The sequence below is a fragment of the Physeter macrocephalus genome, chromosome 15, assembly GCF_002837175.3.
Source record: "Physeter macrocephalus isolate SW-GA chromosome 15, ASM283717v5, whole genome shotgun sequence".
Classification (NCBI taxonomy): Eukaryota; Metazoa; Chordata; class Mammalia; order Artiodactyla; family Physeteridae; genus Physeter; species Physeter macrocephalus.
In genome coordinates, this window is record NC_041228.1 from 57,239,420 (window position 1) to 57,256,525 (window position 17,106).

Genomic DNA, 17,106 nt, shown 5'->3' on the forward strand with positions numbered 1-17,106 from the left:
CAGGCTCAGCGGCCATGGCTCAGGGGCCCAGCCGCTCCGCGGCATGTGGGATCCTCCCGGACCGGGGCACGAACCCGTGTCCCCTGCATCGGCAGGTGGACTCTCAACCACTGCGCCACCAGGGAAGCCCAACGTCTGTTTTAAATAGGTAAACCTTTTTAAGTGAAAGCAGTGAAGTGAGAATGAAATACATAAAATAAAAAGAGGGTCAAGGTAGACCAGGATGGGAGACGGGGTTCCTATCTCTCCCTCTGACTCCACGGGGTGCCTTCCTACAATTCATTTATTCAGAGAGTATTGCCGAGTATCTCCTGTGTGCCAGACACTCTGCGCCAGATACTGTGCGGGGCCGAAGCTACGTGTTCGGAGCGCAGTGCTAAGGTCAAATACTGCCCAGCCGGCTGTGTTCTAAGTACAGTAGGCAATATACGGAGGGTATTCGGCCCAGAGCAGCCCGGGTCACCAGGTCCGGAGAATTTCCTCCAAGAGCAGGAGACTTTTCCTACTGGTTTATTGAAATGAATGGGACTTGGAAATAAGGAGAGGGTTTCAGGAAGAGAAAATAACGTGTGCAAAGACAGAAAGAAGGCGAGCATGATGTGGAAAGAGAGGGTGAAGGTGGTTGTACGACATCGTGAATGTAATTAATACTGCTGACCTTCATGCTTAAAAATGGTTAAGATGGCAAATGGTATGTTATATATTTTGCCATAACAAAAAAACCAGATGGGAAAAATAAGTAGGGGAGGCAGCTTATTTTAACTTACTTTTTAGTACGTTCCTTAAAAAAAATAAACCTGTCAAGTAACGTTTGCAGAGGAACTGCAGTTTGGAAGATGCAGTGAGCGCACGGGGGTGGGTGAGGACAGTAGCAGGAGATGGAATAGGTGGACTCCAGATGGTCGAGAGCAGTGAGCTTTACTAGGAGGTGGGCAGCCATACAGGGATGTATGGCAAGGAGTGCCGTGGTCAGAGCCATGTTTTAGAAAGATCTCTCTGGTGGCAGGGCGGTGAATGGATTGGAGGGGACAGAGACCATCAAGGAGCTTTGGGGGCAAGAATCTAAGCAAAACATGGGAAGAGCCTGGACTAAGGCAGGAATAGTGGGATTGGTGGTGGAGTGTGGAGTGGACTCCCGGGAGGGGGAGACGGAGCCACATCTCAGAGAGGTAGGAAAAAACCCAGGGAGGGCAGCGGGTGGTATCAGGACCGGAGACTTCAGAGTGAGGTTCAGTCTGCGCTACTTAGAGATGTCAAATGAGATCGTGGGGAGAACTGTCCTTAGTTGAAGGGGCGGAGGAGGGCCAGATGCTGAGGGAGGGGTTGGAGAGTGATGGGAAGTGAGGAAGTGAGCCTGGTGAATCAAGCGTCGTGGAGGAGGAGAGAGGAAATGGCCAGGATGACTTGTAGGAGCCGAGAAAGTGAAACAGCAGATCCTTATCGAACACTGAGTGTGTGCCCACCCTTGATTTCATGGTCCTTTAAAATATTCTTATAAAACCCCAGAGAGCTAGGTGGGATTATTGCCTTTTTATTTTTTTAAACAGGTAACGGGGTTTGGGGCTCAGTTTCCTGGGGCTCAGTTCCCTGGGGCTACCATAACAAAGTGCCCCAGACCGAGCGGCTTAAAACAACAGAAGTGTATTATCTCTACGGTTTTGGAGGCTGGAAGTCCAAAATCAAGGTGTCAGCGGGGCCACGCTCCTTCTGACACCTGCAGGGACATCCTTCCTTGCCTCTTCCTAGCTTCCCGCTGGTAACCCCTGGCTTGACTTGGTTGGCAGCTGCATCTCTCCAGTCTCTGCCCTCCAGCATCACACAGCGTGCTCCCTGTGTCTTTGTGTGCTCTGGATCTTTACGTGATGTTCTCTCCGGGTCCCAGTGTTCAGACTTCCTTTTACTTATAAGGCCATCAGCCACTAGATCAGAGCCCACCTAAATCCAGTATGATATCATCTTGATTACGTCTGCAACAACCCGGTTTCCAAATAAAGACACATTTATGGGTCCTGGGAGTTGGAAGTAGAAGGTATCTTTTTTTTGGGCGGGGGGGGTGGGGTGGGTAGACACAAGTCAACCCACAACACCATCTAGTTTTAAAAATCTCTACCCTGTGTTTCCTGTCTTTACGCAGTGAAGTGTTTGGATTTAAATGATCCAAAATTCTTTTCAGATCTAAAAGTGTATGAAAATGGTTAAAATTTTTTTAGTTGATCAGCATAGAAAGTCTTGAAGGGAAATAGTTGGCCTTGATTGGAAAAAAACAAAAGGTGAAAGACGAAGAACTGAAGGGAAGAGAGAACTGTTTAGGGCTCCGCTATAGGGGCTGCACCCACCGCACCTGAGCAGGGAGGTACCCACCAAACTCTCAACTGTGGCTTAGTTTTCATTGTAGGTTCTAAATATGTATCAAAAAAGCTTTACTTCCTTCCCTGGTTGAAATTTTTGGGACTATGTAGCAAATGGATGGCTGTGCATGGGGTGGGAGGAGGAGAGCGGAGAAAAGAGAAACTTAGTTGGAACAAATCTTTAGCGAGTAAGTCCGTTCAAATGAAATATTTATGAACGTTTGCTTTATTTTGGGCGCTGTGAGTCCTGAGGTGAAAAGATAAGGGTGTGACTTCATGTCCTTGTTTTCTGGAACTGGAGACTGTTCAAGACTGAAGTCTTTCCCCATTCTTCCTCGTTCTTCCCCACCGTTCACACTCCTCAGACATGTTTCCACTGAAGCAAAACACTAAGAACTTCATTTTCCTCAAAGTACTAACAAATTCTCTGACGTCCAAAGTATCACGTTTCATCACATCAAAGACACCACAGATTTTAAGATATACCATTATTTTACGTTTCATTAAGGGAAAAAATTGCTGCAAGTAAATTAAAAAACAATGCTTTGTTTTCACTTAAAATTAGCTTATTTTCAGTAAAAACATTTTATTTTAAGTAAAATTGTCACTTAAAATTTTATGCTTATTTTTTCAGATTTATTCAGACATATACATTGATCATAACACTCCTCTGCATACTTTTTAAAGTCAGCTCAGTTCAATTTTTCCTGAAACATCTTCACGTGCATCGCCTGACTTATCTGAATTCCCTTTCAGTTAGAAATAATCCATGTCTGTTTTATTTATTTTGCTCTCACAAAACGCCTGTGCTACAGCCTTTCTTAAAAGAGAGGTCTGTGATTTTTCTAAGCCACTGACACCCATTTTGCACATTTTGAGGCACAGTTACAGGTGACAAACAGCGATGCCACAAGGACTGCCTAGCCGGCTGGTTGTACAGTGATCTCCAGTTCGAAGATGTAACATGTAGAAGAAAAAATGGTGTCTCAGGACTGAAGGGGCACCGTTCTCCTGGTTCATCCCCATGGCTCCCTTGGCAGTGGGTCTCCCACCCGGGCAACCAACACTTCGCCTGTCCGTGGGCTCCAGGCTCTCCTTCCCAAATGAAACTCTTCAGGGTGATCCCATGCATGCAACTGAAGACAGGCTGGCAATCTGTTTGCACAACTAGAAGAAGAATTAAGCAAGTGGCTAAAATGTTAGTAACCTGATGGAATGAATTATCACTGATTTGCAGTCACTTGGGCTCGATAATGGTATCTGTGACTTTCGAGCCAGGCACCCCGCGTGCTCTCACGCTTGCAGGGAACGAAAAGCCCTCTGCTTCCAGCTTCCCTTCTGACCTGCTGTTTGTTCCCCCTGCTCTTGGGAATTTCTCTACGAAAAGTGTACATGAAGGAGCAAGAGTTTAGAGTCAGAAAGACCTGCGTTTTAATTTCTGTGACTCTGGGCACATTACTGAACCTCAGAGCACCTCAGTTTCCTAATGGAAATAAATACTACAAATATTGCTTCACTCTTTGGGTGTTGGTTGTAAGATTCTTGCTTTTTTTTTCAGATAATATGTAAATGTGTCTCCCCTCACGGTGGCTGGTATATTAGATCTCAATAAATATGTCATATTTTCTCCCTCTTCTCTGTCTTCTAAAAATAGATTTCTGTCAAACTCTGAGGAGGAACATTAAAATGAATGATCAAATAAGAATTTTTGAATTATAGTTTTTAGTAATCTATATTTAAAAAAATGTTTATTGGAATATAGTTGCTTTACAATGTTGTGTTGATTTCTACTGTACAGCAAAGTGAATCAGCTATACGTGTACATATACCCCCTCTTTTTTGGATTTCCTTCCCATTTAGGTCACCACAGAGCACTGAGTAGATAGAGTTCCCGTAGGTTCTCATTAGTTACCAGTAATCTCTACTGATATACATTTCCATGTCCCAACTTTCATGTTATGAATGAGAAATTAATATCTTTTTTCCAGCATGCCAGATTCTACCTCTGCAATAAATACTCTACTCTTACTGAACATATAAGATATGGGATAATACCTAGAAACACGTAACAAGGTTTGAGGAAACTATATGGTTGGAAATGATGAAAAGACTGCTTTTGATCTACTCTACCATTTTTTACAGTCTTATTTATTATTGCCTCTAGGTATCTCCCAAGTCTGACCTTCAGCCCCCTACTCTTGTCTTTATTTGTGCTTTGTACAATAAATGATTTGAAGTTTTATTTTCAAATAAAAATATTCAGGTGCAGAGTCCTAACTCCACCATGTATTCAGGTATGTTATCATACCTGATAGGCAAGTTGCTTAACCTCTGTAAGCTTCAGTTTCCTCATCTGTAAATGGTGATGGTGATCCTTGTCTCACAGAAGTGTTACAAGTAAATGATGTAATGTATTGGGACCACTTAGCTCAGATTTGGATATAAGTAGAATGCACTTTGTGGTGGCGGCTATGGTTATTAATAATTTTCCCAAGTCATGACTGTTAGGTTTTGCAGGTGATTTCGATGTCTATGTTTCTGTTCTTCCTTCATGCCCTTAATTTTCCAATTTTTTCCCTAGTCGATGATCCTAAAACAAACCTCGCCTTTAAATTGATAATTTGCTGCCACCTACAGGCTAATATGAAAAAAGCAGAACATGTAATTACTAGCTTTCTTAGACTCTGAGTATAAAATCCCAAGGTCATCTTGGAGGTCCCGAAGCTAACTGTGGACAACCTCAGAACGCCCTTTTCTGAGATTCTTATTTTCCCTGGTAGCTCAACTAAATTCTTGGTTAATATCAGAATCCTCTTAGATTCTTTCTGGAATTGGGCAGTTAATGCGTAAAACATTATTAGTAATCAGATATTGCATCTTCCCCCATAAGTAGATTTGCAAAACAGTGTTTATTAAAAAGCGTGAAAGAGGCTTTGCTATTTAAGGCATGGTTTGGCACCTGAGTTTTTTTTTTTTTTTTTAATTTATTTGGCTGCATCGGGTCTTGGTTGCGGCACCCAGGCTCTCCGTTGCGGTGCGCAGGCTCTAGAGCGCGCAGGCTTGGTTGCCCTGCGGCACGTGGGATCTTAGTTCCCTGACTGGGGATCAAACCCGCATCCCCTGCATTGGAAGGTGGATTCTTTTTTTTTTTTTTTTTTTTTTTTGTGGTATGCGTCCTCCCTCTGTTGTGGCCGCTCCCGTTGCGGAGCACAGGCTCCGGACGCGCAGGCCCAGCGGCCATGGCTCACGGGCCCAGCCGCAACCCGGCTCCCCTGCATCGGCAGGCGGACGCGCAACCACTGCGCCACCAGGGAAGCCCGGAAGGTGGATTCTTAACCATGGACCACCAGGGAAGTCCCAGCACCTGAGTTTTGTTGCGCTTTGTTGGGTCCTGTCCTAGTTGGAGAACTTGAGAGGGTCTGAGCAAAACATTAAAAATAAAATAATGTTTGTAATGAACTCTGTTGTGGTTCTTATTCTCTTGCCCCATACGATTGCTGCCTGTATGCTTGTATCCCATCCTCAGTCTCAACGCTCCTTTGTCGAATAATCTGGTATAGGGCATACATTTGCAAGCGCACATGGACCCTCCTCAGTGGTTTCTGGCCGTACATAGCGCAGCACCATGTCCACAGTTTGATATGACTCAAGCTGGAGTAAGAGGTTCCAATGCCAGATAGCAGGGGATGGGGCCAGTGAGGCTTGTGTGCTAAACTATGGGGTTGAAGTTGCTTTGAAAACAACATGGAGCTACTGAAGGAACCATTTTAAACTGGAGAGTGACATGATGAGATTTCGATCAGTACTTGGGCAATCTGCTTGAAGATATTTTAGAGGGGACCCGCAGAAGCAGCTATTCATTGAACCTTTCCATCCACTGATTGTACCTGTCACGTACTGTCTTTGCATGAGAGGACTTGAAGGAGATCCTATTTGCCACTCTAGTTTGTGGTTTTTGAATTGTTTTATTTGTATTACTTTTATGCCTTTAACAATTCTGTAAACACCTTTCAGGTAGGCACTGTTATGCTCCTGATTATTGTTATTGTAATTATCAACTACCCTTATGCAGTTAATATACAATAGATCATGTGCAAGTGTCTTTGTACCTTTTACACAATGTACGTACGTATACTTCTCCTGGGCTTGCCATGCTGCTGGCTGCTTGTCGAACAGCGTGCTTGTTCTCTGTCGGTCTTCCTCTCTGTCTGCCTCTTAAGTCTGTCATCTGCCACCTGGCATCTTGCTTTGGGCGGATGCCACATTGCCACTGTGGTGGAACCAGCCCTTCCCAGAAGTGGACGTGAGGGCTGGTGGGGAACAGTGTGATCCCTGGAATGCTCACTGGCAGAAAGAGGCAAAGAGCAGGAAGAGGAGGAGACCTTTTCCTGGTTCCCCGTGCAAAAAAGCTGTTGCCAGAGGAGACTGTGAATGCCCACAGCTGGGGCATGAGAATGGATGGCAGGACTGTGACCCGGGTAAGGCGAGTGAGCCCTCGCCTCAGGTGTAGAATTTAAGGGGGCATCGAAAAGCCCTGCAATCAAGATGAGTATTATGTTAATGCAGTGTTTTAAGAAGACTAAAATGGAAGGAATCCATGATGAACAACATACTAACATTTTAAATAAAGACAAGATCAGTAACAGTGCTATGAAAAGCCACCTTTGGAGCCCGAGGCAAAAGGAAAAATCAGCCATACTGAGCCTGTCTATTTAAAAATTTGGTACTTTGTTCACCGTGGATTCTTTGAATTAACTTTGATTTTTTAAAAATATTACATTAAAATATTAAAATAATTTATATTGAGTTTTTTTAGTGCCCACTTAAATTTATCACCCAAGGTTCAGGGGCCTCACTGCCCACGCTCTTAGCCTTGTACTTGGTTGGTTGGGCAGAAGAGAGGGGAGACTTGCTGAGAGGCAGGTGCCTTCCTGGCTACTCTCTGAAAATACTGAGTTCTTCCTGATGGATGAGTAGACATTGGCTTTATTCCAGGGCAATGGGTGTGGCAAGATTGGTCATAAATAGTGTTTTGATAGAAATATTATGTGGGTGTTGGTAATTTCTCTGAGTATATAATTTAGGATTTTTTAAAGGGTATCTGGATGAGATACATATTTTTTTTTAAATTAAATTTTATTTAACTGTGGTTGTTTTTGTGTGTGTGTGTGTGTGTGTGTGTGTGTGTGTGTGGTACGCGGGCCTCTCACTGTTGTGGCCCCTCCCATTGTGGAGCACAGGCTCCGGACGCGCAGGCTCAGCGGCCATGGCTCACGGGCCTAGCCGCTCCCCGGTACGTGGGATCTTCCCGGACCGGGGCACGAACCCATGTCCCCTGCATCGGCAGGCAGACTCTCAACCACTGCGCCACCAGGGAAGCCCAAGTGGCCCCTCCCATTGTGGAGCACAGGCTCCGGACGCGCAGGCTCAGCGGCCATGGCTCACGGGCCTAGCCGCTCCCCGGTACGTGGGATCTTCCCGGACCGGGGCACGAACCCATGTCCCCTGCATCGGCAGGCAGACTCTCAACCCCTGCGCCACCAGGGAAGCCCAAGAGATACATATTTTTAAAAAGCTACAAGAAGGTGTCTCCTACTTCCACTAACTAAGGGAAAGAAATGGAATAAAATTTCTTTAGATAGTTTTTCATTGAGGCTGTTAAGAGTTGAATCTGATTAGTAGAGGAAGCTAAAGACATTTACGTATTTTTTTTTAAATTAAATTTTATTTAACTGTGGTTGTTTTTTTTTTTGTGTGTGTGTGTGTGTGTGGTACGCGGGCCTCTCACTGTTGTGGCCCCTCCCATTGTGGAGCACAGGCTCCGGACGCGCAGGCTCAGCGGCCATGGCTCACGGGCCCAGCCGCTCCGCGGTACGTGGGATCTTCCCGGACCGGGGCACGAACCCATGTCCCCTGCATCGGCAGGCAGACTCTCAACCACTGCGCCACCAGGGAAGCCCAAGAGATACATATTTTTAAAAAGCTACAAGAAGGTGTCTCCTCCGTCCACTAACTAAGGGAAAGAAATGGAATAAAATTTCTTTAGATAGTTCTTCATTGAGGCTGTTAAGAGTTGAATCTGATTAGTAGAGGAAGCTAAAGACATTTACGGTCTCCTTTCTTCGGTTACTATGAGTTATTAGTCATGCTGATTGACTAGTTAAGCATTTAAAGTCTTGGGAAGATCCCATTCTTGGCCTCTTAACTCTTCTGCTTTGCAGTAAGTATTTTGTGACTGGAGAAATGAACAGAAGCAGAGAGGGTGCTGTATTTTTTAAATTCATATTTTGGTAGGGTGTCATTTGGTGGTTTTTAGTGGTGAGGTCAGACTTTTTTTTTTTTGGTGCGTTCCTGGGAGAGCCACATCATTTGAAGGTGCAGCAAAATGAGGTGTGGCTCTAACCTAATTGGCTTTATTCTGGCTGGGGCAGTGGAGGAGCCCAAAGGAGAATTTTACTTAGCTTTCATACCATACAGACTTTTTTTTTTTTTTTTGAAATCTCCAACAAGGTCTACTGAGAACAGACCCAGTACCCGAGGAAGGAGAAGATGTTGCTGCCACTATCAGTGCCACTGAGACCCTATCAGAGGAGGAGCGAGAAGAGCTAAGAAGAGAACTTGCAAAGGTAAAGGTGCAATCCTTCTGGAACTTCATGTTTTGCACTTAATATATTGTCATTTGTTTTTCTAAAGCACATGGTAATATGGTAGACTCAGTTTCAGGGCAGAGAAAGCAACATGTGTTTGCTCTCCTAGAGATCTTGAGTGGGGGAGAGGAGATGAGGGAGTGTGAGATCAGTTGGTTTTTATATGAGGGAAGGTATGTACAGGTAAAGTGGATCTGAGAAGTAGGGTGTGAAGTGGGAAATGGATGAGGGCTACTAGTGAATATCTTCTAAGTGACCTAACCCCGATGCGCTTGGCTCTTCAGCTGTTTCACTGACTTTTTTCTCTCCTTGGCAGTGTTGTGGATAGAGGTACTTCGAACCTTCTTTCCATACCTTCCTCTCTCCCTCCCTCTCTTTTTTCTTTTTCTTAAAATCAACCATTGTAAAGTGTACAGTTCAGTGGCATTCAACATATTCACAGTGCTGTGCAATTATCATCTCTATGTAGCTCCAAACATTTTTAGCACATCCAAAGGAGACCTCATATTCACTAAGCTGGCATCCCCAGTTTTTCCTTCCTTAGCCCCTGGTGACAATTAATCTGCTTTCTCTCTCTATGGATTTACCTATTCTGGATATTTCATTTAAATGGAATCACATACCATGTGACTTTTGGTATCTGGCTTGTATCATTTAGTATAATGTTTTTGAGGTTCATCCTTGTTGATCTTGTATTGGTACTTCACTGCTTTTTGTGGCTGAATAATATTCCATTGTATTTATCTTCTGTATTTTGTTTATCCGTTCATCTGTTGATGGACATTTGGGTGGTTTCCACCTTTTGACTATTATAGATACTGAGCTAAGGAATATTTGTGGAAAACTACTTGTTCGATTACCTATTTCTAATTCCTTTGGGATATACCCAGTAGTAGAATTGCTCGTCACACGGTAATTCCATGTGTAACTCTTTTTTCAGGCCTGCCAGACTGTTTTCACAGCAGGGACACTGTTTCACATCTCCATCAGCAACTTCTGTACATCCTTGCCAACATTTTTTATTTGCTGTCTTTTTGACTATAGCCATCTTAGTGTAAAGTGGTATCTCATCGTGGTTTTGATTTGTATTTCACTAATGATGAATGATATAGAGCATCTTTTCATGTGCTTATTAGTCGTTTATATGCCTTCTTTGGAGAAATGTCTTTTCAAACCTCTGTCATGTTCTTAAAACATTATTTGTCTTTTTGTTGTTGAGATGTAAGAGTTCTTCCTATATCCTGGATACTAGACCCTGATCAGAAATGTAATTTGCAAACATTTTCTCCCATTCCATACATTGTCCTTTTACTTTCTTCATAGTGTCTTTAAAAAATATATATATATTTATTTATTTATTTGGCCGTGCTGGGTCTTAGTTGCGGCATGTGGGATCTTTAGTTGCATCATGCAAACTCTTAGCTGCAGCATGTGGGATCTAGTTCCTTGACCAGGGATCAAACCTGGGCCCCCTGCGTTGGGGGCACAGAGTCTTAGCCACTGGACCACCAGGGAGGTCCCTCTTCATAGTGTTTTAATGCACAAAGGTTTTAAAGTCTGATGAAGTCCAATTTATTTTTTCTCTAGTTGCTTGTCCTTTTGGCATCACATCTAAGAATCCATTTCCAAAACTCAACTCATGAAGATTTACACTATGTTTTCTTCTAAAACTTCTCTCTTATATTTAAGCCTGTGGTCCATTTTGAGTTAATTTTTGTGTATGGTTTGTGGTAGGGTTCAACTTCATTCTTTCACATGTGACTTTAGTTTTGTTAGCACCATTTGTTGAGAGATTATCCTCAGTGAATGCGCTTGGCATTCTTGTCAAAAATCATTTCACATAGATGTAAAGGTTTCTTTCTGGACTCTCAATTCTGATATATTCATCTATATGTCTGTCCTTCTGAGTGTACCACACTCTTTCGATTACTATAGCTCTGTAGTAAGTTTTGAAATCGAGAAGTATGACTTTTTCACCTTTTTCTTCTTTTTCAAAATTGTTATTTAAGGTCTCTTGCAATTCTATATGAATTTAGAATCTACTTTTCTACCCGCAAAAAATGCCATTGGGATTTTGATAGGGCTTTTATTGAATCTGAGGATTGATTTGGGGGAGTATCGCCACCTTAACAATATGAAATCTTACACTCCATGAATGTGGAGTGTTTTTTCGTTTGTTTAGGTCCTTTTTAATTCCTTTTAGCAATGTTTTATAGTTTTCAGTGTACAAATCTTATACTTCCTTAGTTACCCTTATTCTGAAGTATTTTATTCTCTTTGATGTGATTATAAATGGAATTTTCTTAATTTACTTTTCAGATTTTTCATTGCTACTGTATAGAAATACAGCTGAAGTTTCCATGTTAATCTTGTATCCTGCAACTTTGCTGAATTTGCTTATTAGCTCGAATAGATTTTTTATGGATTATTTAAGAATTTTCTATATAGAAGATAATGTTATCTGCAGTTAAAGGTCCTTTTACTCTTCCTTTCCATTTTAGATGCCTTTATTTATTTTTCTTCCCTATTGATCTGGCTGAAACCTCAGTGCTACGTTGAATAGCAGTGGTGACAGTGGACATCCCTGTCTTGTTCCTAATCTTGGGGGAAATGCTTTCAATATTTCCCCATTCAGTATGGTGATAGCTTTCATTTTTTTCTAAATGCACTTATTCATGTTGAGGAAGTTCCCTTCTCTTCCTAGTTTGTTCAGTGTTTTTTTCATGAAAGGGTGTTGGGTTTTGTCAAATGCTTTTCTGCACCTTATTAAGATGATCATGTATTCATCTTAATTCAATTAATATGGTATATTACATTGATTGATTTTCATATGTTGAATCATCCTTGCATTCGTAAGATAAATCCCACTTTATCCTAGGTTTATGTATTCTAGGTCATGGTGTATAATCCTTTTAATAGGCTTCTGGATTTGGTTTGCTAGTATTTTGCTGAGTATTTTTGCACCTATATTCATGGGAGAGATTGACTTGAAGTTTTCTTGTGATATCTTTGTCTGGCTTTTGTATCATAGTAATGGCTGGCCTCTTGGAATGAGTTAGGAAGTTTTCCATTCTCTTCTATTTTGTGGAAGAATTTGAGAAGAATTGGCCTTATTTCTTCTTTGTTTGCTAAAATTCACCAGTGAAGCCTTCTGGTCCTGGACTTTTCTTTGTTGGAAGATTTTTGATTATTTGTGCAATTGCTTTACATGTTACAGATCTGTTCAGATTGTCTATTTCTTCTTGGGTCAGTTTTGACCATTTGTGAATTTCTAGGATTGCATCCATTTCATTTAGGTTATCTAGTTTGTTGGCATACAGTTGTTCATAATATTTTCTTATAATCCTTTTTATTTCTATAAGGTTGGTAGTAGTGCCACCACTTTTATTTCTGATTTTAGTTACTTGCAACTTCTCTTTTTTTTTTCCTCTGTCAGTCTAGCTAAAGGTTTGCCAGTTGATCTTTTCAAGGAACGGCCTTTGACATCATTGATTTTTTGCTATTGTTTTTCTATTCTCTATTTTGCTTATATTTAATCTTTATTAGTCTCTTCCTTTTGTTAGATTTGGGTTTAGTTTACACTTCTTTTTCTAGATCTGTAAGGGTGTAGAGTTAGGTTATTGATTTGAGATCCTCTTTATTAATGTAGGCATTTGCAGCTATAAATTTCCCTCTGAGCACTACTCCTACTACTTCTCATAAGTTTTAATATGCTGTGTGTTTGTTTTCATTTGTCTCAAGGTATTTTGTAATTTCCTTTGTGATTTCTTCTTTGACTCATTGGTGGTTTAAGAGTGTGTGGTTTAATTTTGATAAATTTATGAATTTTCCAATTTTCATTTTGTTTTTGATTTCTAGTTTCATTCCATTATGGTTGATAAAGATATTTGGTATGATTTTAAACTTATTGAGACTTGTTTTGTTGCCTAACATATGCTCTGTCCTGGAGAATGTTCCATGTACATTTGAGAAGAAGGTGTATTCTACTGTTTTTGGGTGAGGTGTTCTATTTATGTCTGTTAGCTCTAGTTGGTTAATAGTGTTGTTCAAGTTTCCTGTTGCCTTTTCACTTATCTGTTCAATCCACTTTTTTACATCAGATTTTATAAACTAGGTGGGGATAGGATGGGCAAGGCAGATTGGTGATAAGCCCTACGAGGAGAGTAAGAATTAAAAATATTGAGTATGTGGTATATGCCTAATATGGTTATTTTGAAAAGAGAAAACAAAAATACTTTTCCACAAGTTATTTATGTTTAGTGCAGAAACAAAAAAGCATCAAAGAAAATTAAAATTACCTACACTGTAAAAGATTTAGATTATCTGTTTCCAGATTTCCAGACTTTTTGCTATGTATGTATTGCTATAACATATTTCAGTATTTTATGAAGGCATCAGAATACACATCTATAACTTTTCTTCACTTAACTGAATTTCAAAAAAAATTTTGTGCCAGTAAATAATCTTCTAAAACATCATTTTAAATTGCTGCATAGCCCATTTTTTAATTGCTTCAAGTTCATTTTTAGTTAATGGACATATTATTTATAAACATTTAGTTGTTTCCCTTTTTTGCTATTATGAACAGTATTTTGATGGAAGTACTTACATATAATCCTTTAGGCACCTCTTTTAATTAGTTCTTTAGAATAAATTCCTAGAAGTAGAATCCCTGGGTCTACTGGGTTTTAAGGTCACAGAGTCATTCCCGTGTACACCAACAAGGCCAAAATGCTATCCAGAAGATTTCTCATAGTATGTGAGAGGTAGTTTTTCCAAATCCTTGCCTGCTCTCAGTATAATTATGTCATTATCAGTAATATTAACTTAACAGTAATAGCACTTAATATAGGTCTAAATCTCCCAATAGATTATGTAATGTTATTTAACAAATGAAGTTATCAGACGTATGATATGTAAACGTTTTCCCCCATTCTGTGTGTTTTCCTTTTCACTTTCTTTTCACCCTTTGACACACAGAAGTTTCTAATTTTGATGAAGTTGAATTTATCTGTTTTTCCTTTGGTGACTTGTGCTTTAGTTGTCACATGTCAGAAACCATTGCCTAATCCAAGATTATGGAGATTAAGGTCATAAGGTAAAGCACTGCAGCACTGAGTCTTGTGTCCAGGTCTTCATGAACTCTGATGCATGTGCATTTATCCTTTTATTTGTATAGTATTCACGTTTTATCAGAAGTTTATTCAATTTTTCTGAAAACTCCATGAGATATGGCAGATATACTATTACTTTACCTCATATCATATATGACATTGTGATATCACAGTATTATCATAATAATCATGATATCATAATAATAATAATAATTAGATATAATAAAATTATTTACATTTAAAGCAAATGGTAATGTTCAGTTTTTTTACATTAGAGTTACTGCTTGAAATAGTTGTAGAAATTAAATAAAATGGAGATAAAAAACTAGTTTTTTTTACTCCTTTTTGAGATATAATTTACATACCATCAAATTCATCCTTTTAAAGTGTACAGTTCCTTGATTTATATATATTCACAAGGTTATACAACTATCACTACTACCTAATTCCAAAGCATTTTCATCACCCCAAAAAGGAACCCTGTTCCCATTAGCGTTCACTCCCAATCCTCCCTCTCCCCAGTCCCTGGTAACCACTAATCTACTTTCTATTTCTATAGATTTATCTATTCTGGGCATTTCCTATAAATGGAATCAAACAACATGTGGTCTTTTGTGACAGGCTTCTTTCACTTAGTATAATGTTTCCAAGGTTCATCCATGTTGCAATCATATCAGTGCTTCATTCCTTTTTATGGCTGAATAATATTCTGTTGTATAGGTATATACCACATTTTGTTTATTCATTCATCAGTTGTTGGATATTTAGATTGTTTCTACTTTTTGGCTATTATGAATAATGCTACTGTGAACACTCATGTACAGGTTTTTGTTTGAACATATGTTTTCAGTTCTCTTGTTATATACCTAAGAATGGAATTTCTGGGTCATATGGTAACTCCATGTTTAACTTTTTGAGGAACTGTCAAACTGTTTTGCTGCCAAACTGCACAATTTTGCATTCCCACCAGCAATGTATGAGGGTTCCAATTTCTCTACATCCTTGTCAGCACTTGTTATTGTTTGTCTTTTTTGATTACAGCCATCCTAGTGGGGGTGAAGTAGTATCTCATTTGCACTTCTCTAATTACTAATGAATGGTATTGGCCATCTTTTCATATGATTATTGGTCATTTATATACCTTCTTTGGCAGAATGTCTATTTAAATCCATTGTCCATTTTAATTGGATTATTTGCCTTTTTGTTATTGAGTTGTAAGTGCTCTTTATGTATTTTGCATACTCGACCCTTATCAGATATATAATTTGCAAGTATTTTCCCCATTCTGTTAGTTGTCTTTTTACTTTCATGATGCTGTCCTTTGAAACACATCAGTTTTAAATTTTGAGGATGTCAATTTATCTATTTTTTCTTTGGTTGCTGTGCTTGAGTTATCATATCTAAGAGATGTTGCCTAATCCAAGGTTATTAAGATTTACCTCTGTGTTTTCTTCTAAGAGTTTTATTGTTTAGCTTTTTCATTTAGATTTCTGATCTATCTTAATTTTTATATATGGTCTGACTTAGGGATCCAACCTCATTCTTTTGCATACGGAAATTCAGTTGTCCCAGCACCATTTGTGGAAAAAAAAACTACTCTTTTCCACTGACTTATCTTGGTACCTTTGTTGAAAATCAGTTGACCATAAATATGCAGGTTTATTTCTGGACTTTTAGTTCTACAATACAATCTTAATTACCATAGCTTTGTAGTAACTTTTCCACTCATTATTCCATAATTAAGGAATTGTTGCTATGGTATTCTGAGCTTGAGCTAGGTAGGTATGTTAGCAGCACAATCAACAACAAAAGCAGTAAATGTACTGGGTCATGTATTGTTCAGAAAGATTTACAGTGGTCTTTCTTTCTAACTTTCATTAGGGCAAGTGAATACTTCAGGGACCGGTCAAGGGGTGGAAAACTTAACCTTCAAGTCTAGTCTTTGAAGTATCTGAAATTTGGAGTTCAGGTAAAGAGAAATATTAGAAAGCTGACAATGTGCAATGAGAATTAGCCAGTAAACTGAGAAGCGGACTCAGAAAACCTGAGTTAAAATTCTGGTTCCTACATTATTAGTTTGGTGACTTAGGACAAGTCATTTAATTTACTCGATTTTGAACCTTATTCATCACTGTTGCCCTTTTCTTCTCATATTCCACTTTGTCAATATACTTCTCAAATTGTGACTTCCCAAAAGGATACAATATGTGTGGTCCTGTCTCATAAGCACAGAGGATTATTTTTGTTCTGGGCCTGTATTCTAATTAAGGCCACCTGAGAGTATGTTATTCCTTTTTTTTTTTTTTTTTTTCCTTTGGCAGCTGCAGCCACATCATATTTGATTTATCCTTCTTTCCTTTTGTTGAGTACTGTCAGTTCGCTTAACAATACTCTGTTGTTTTTACAGGCCATGTTGTCTTTGAGCTCATAGAAGTGTTGTGTAGGTCAAGACTAAGAATATGGCTTTGCCACAAGCCAAGAGAAGCATTCTTCTAAGGGTCTTGAATATTAATGAATGTATGGTCGTCCCTCGGTATCTGCAGGGGGTTCATCCCAGGACCCCTGTGGATATCAAAATCTACAGATGCTCAAGTCCCTTATATAAAATGGTGTAGTATTTGCATAAAACCTATGTATGTCCTTCCATATGCTTTAAATCATCTCTCGATTACTTATAATACCTAATGCAATGTAAATGCTATGTAAGTACGATGTAAATACTATGTAGATAGCTACTGGCACATGGCAAGTTCAGGTTTTGTTTTTTTGGAACTTTTTTTTTCCGAATATTTTCAGTCTGCAGTTAGTTGCATCTGTGGATGTGGAACCCGTGGATACAGAAGGCCAACTATACTTTAGGGACCCAGTTTTTCAACTTCCTGGGACAAAAGTCTTTTCCACCAGGTGTCTGTTTCTCTCTGTGGGTCTGCCCTTTCCCTCTGTTTTCCTGGCTTAGGCTTTTCCTCTACTCTGTAAGTCTTTTTTTTTTTTTTTTTT

At 39.8% G+C, this 17,106-nt stretch overlaps 1 protein-coding gene across 4 annotated transcripts in view; it reads left to right on the forward strand.

Moving 5' to 3' along the window:
- TPD52 (tumor protein D52) overlaps positions 1 to 17,106 on the forward strand; it is a 133,196-nt gene that overhangs the window by 96,604 nt on the left and 19,486 nt on the right. For all 4 annotated transcript variants that reach the window (XM_024127017.3, XM_055091013.1, XM_028500240.1 and 1 more), the window contains exon 2: positions 8,859 to 8,974. In XM_024127017.3, coding sequence (XP_023982785.1) covers positions 8,859 to 8,974 — 116 coding nt within the window. The remainder of the gene's footprint in view (positions 1 to 8,858; positions 8,975 to 17,106) is intronic.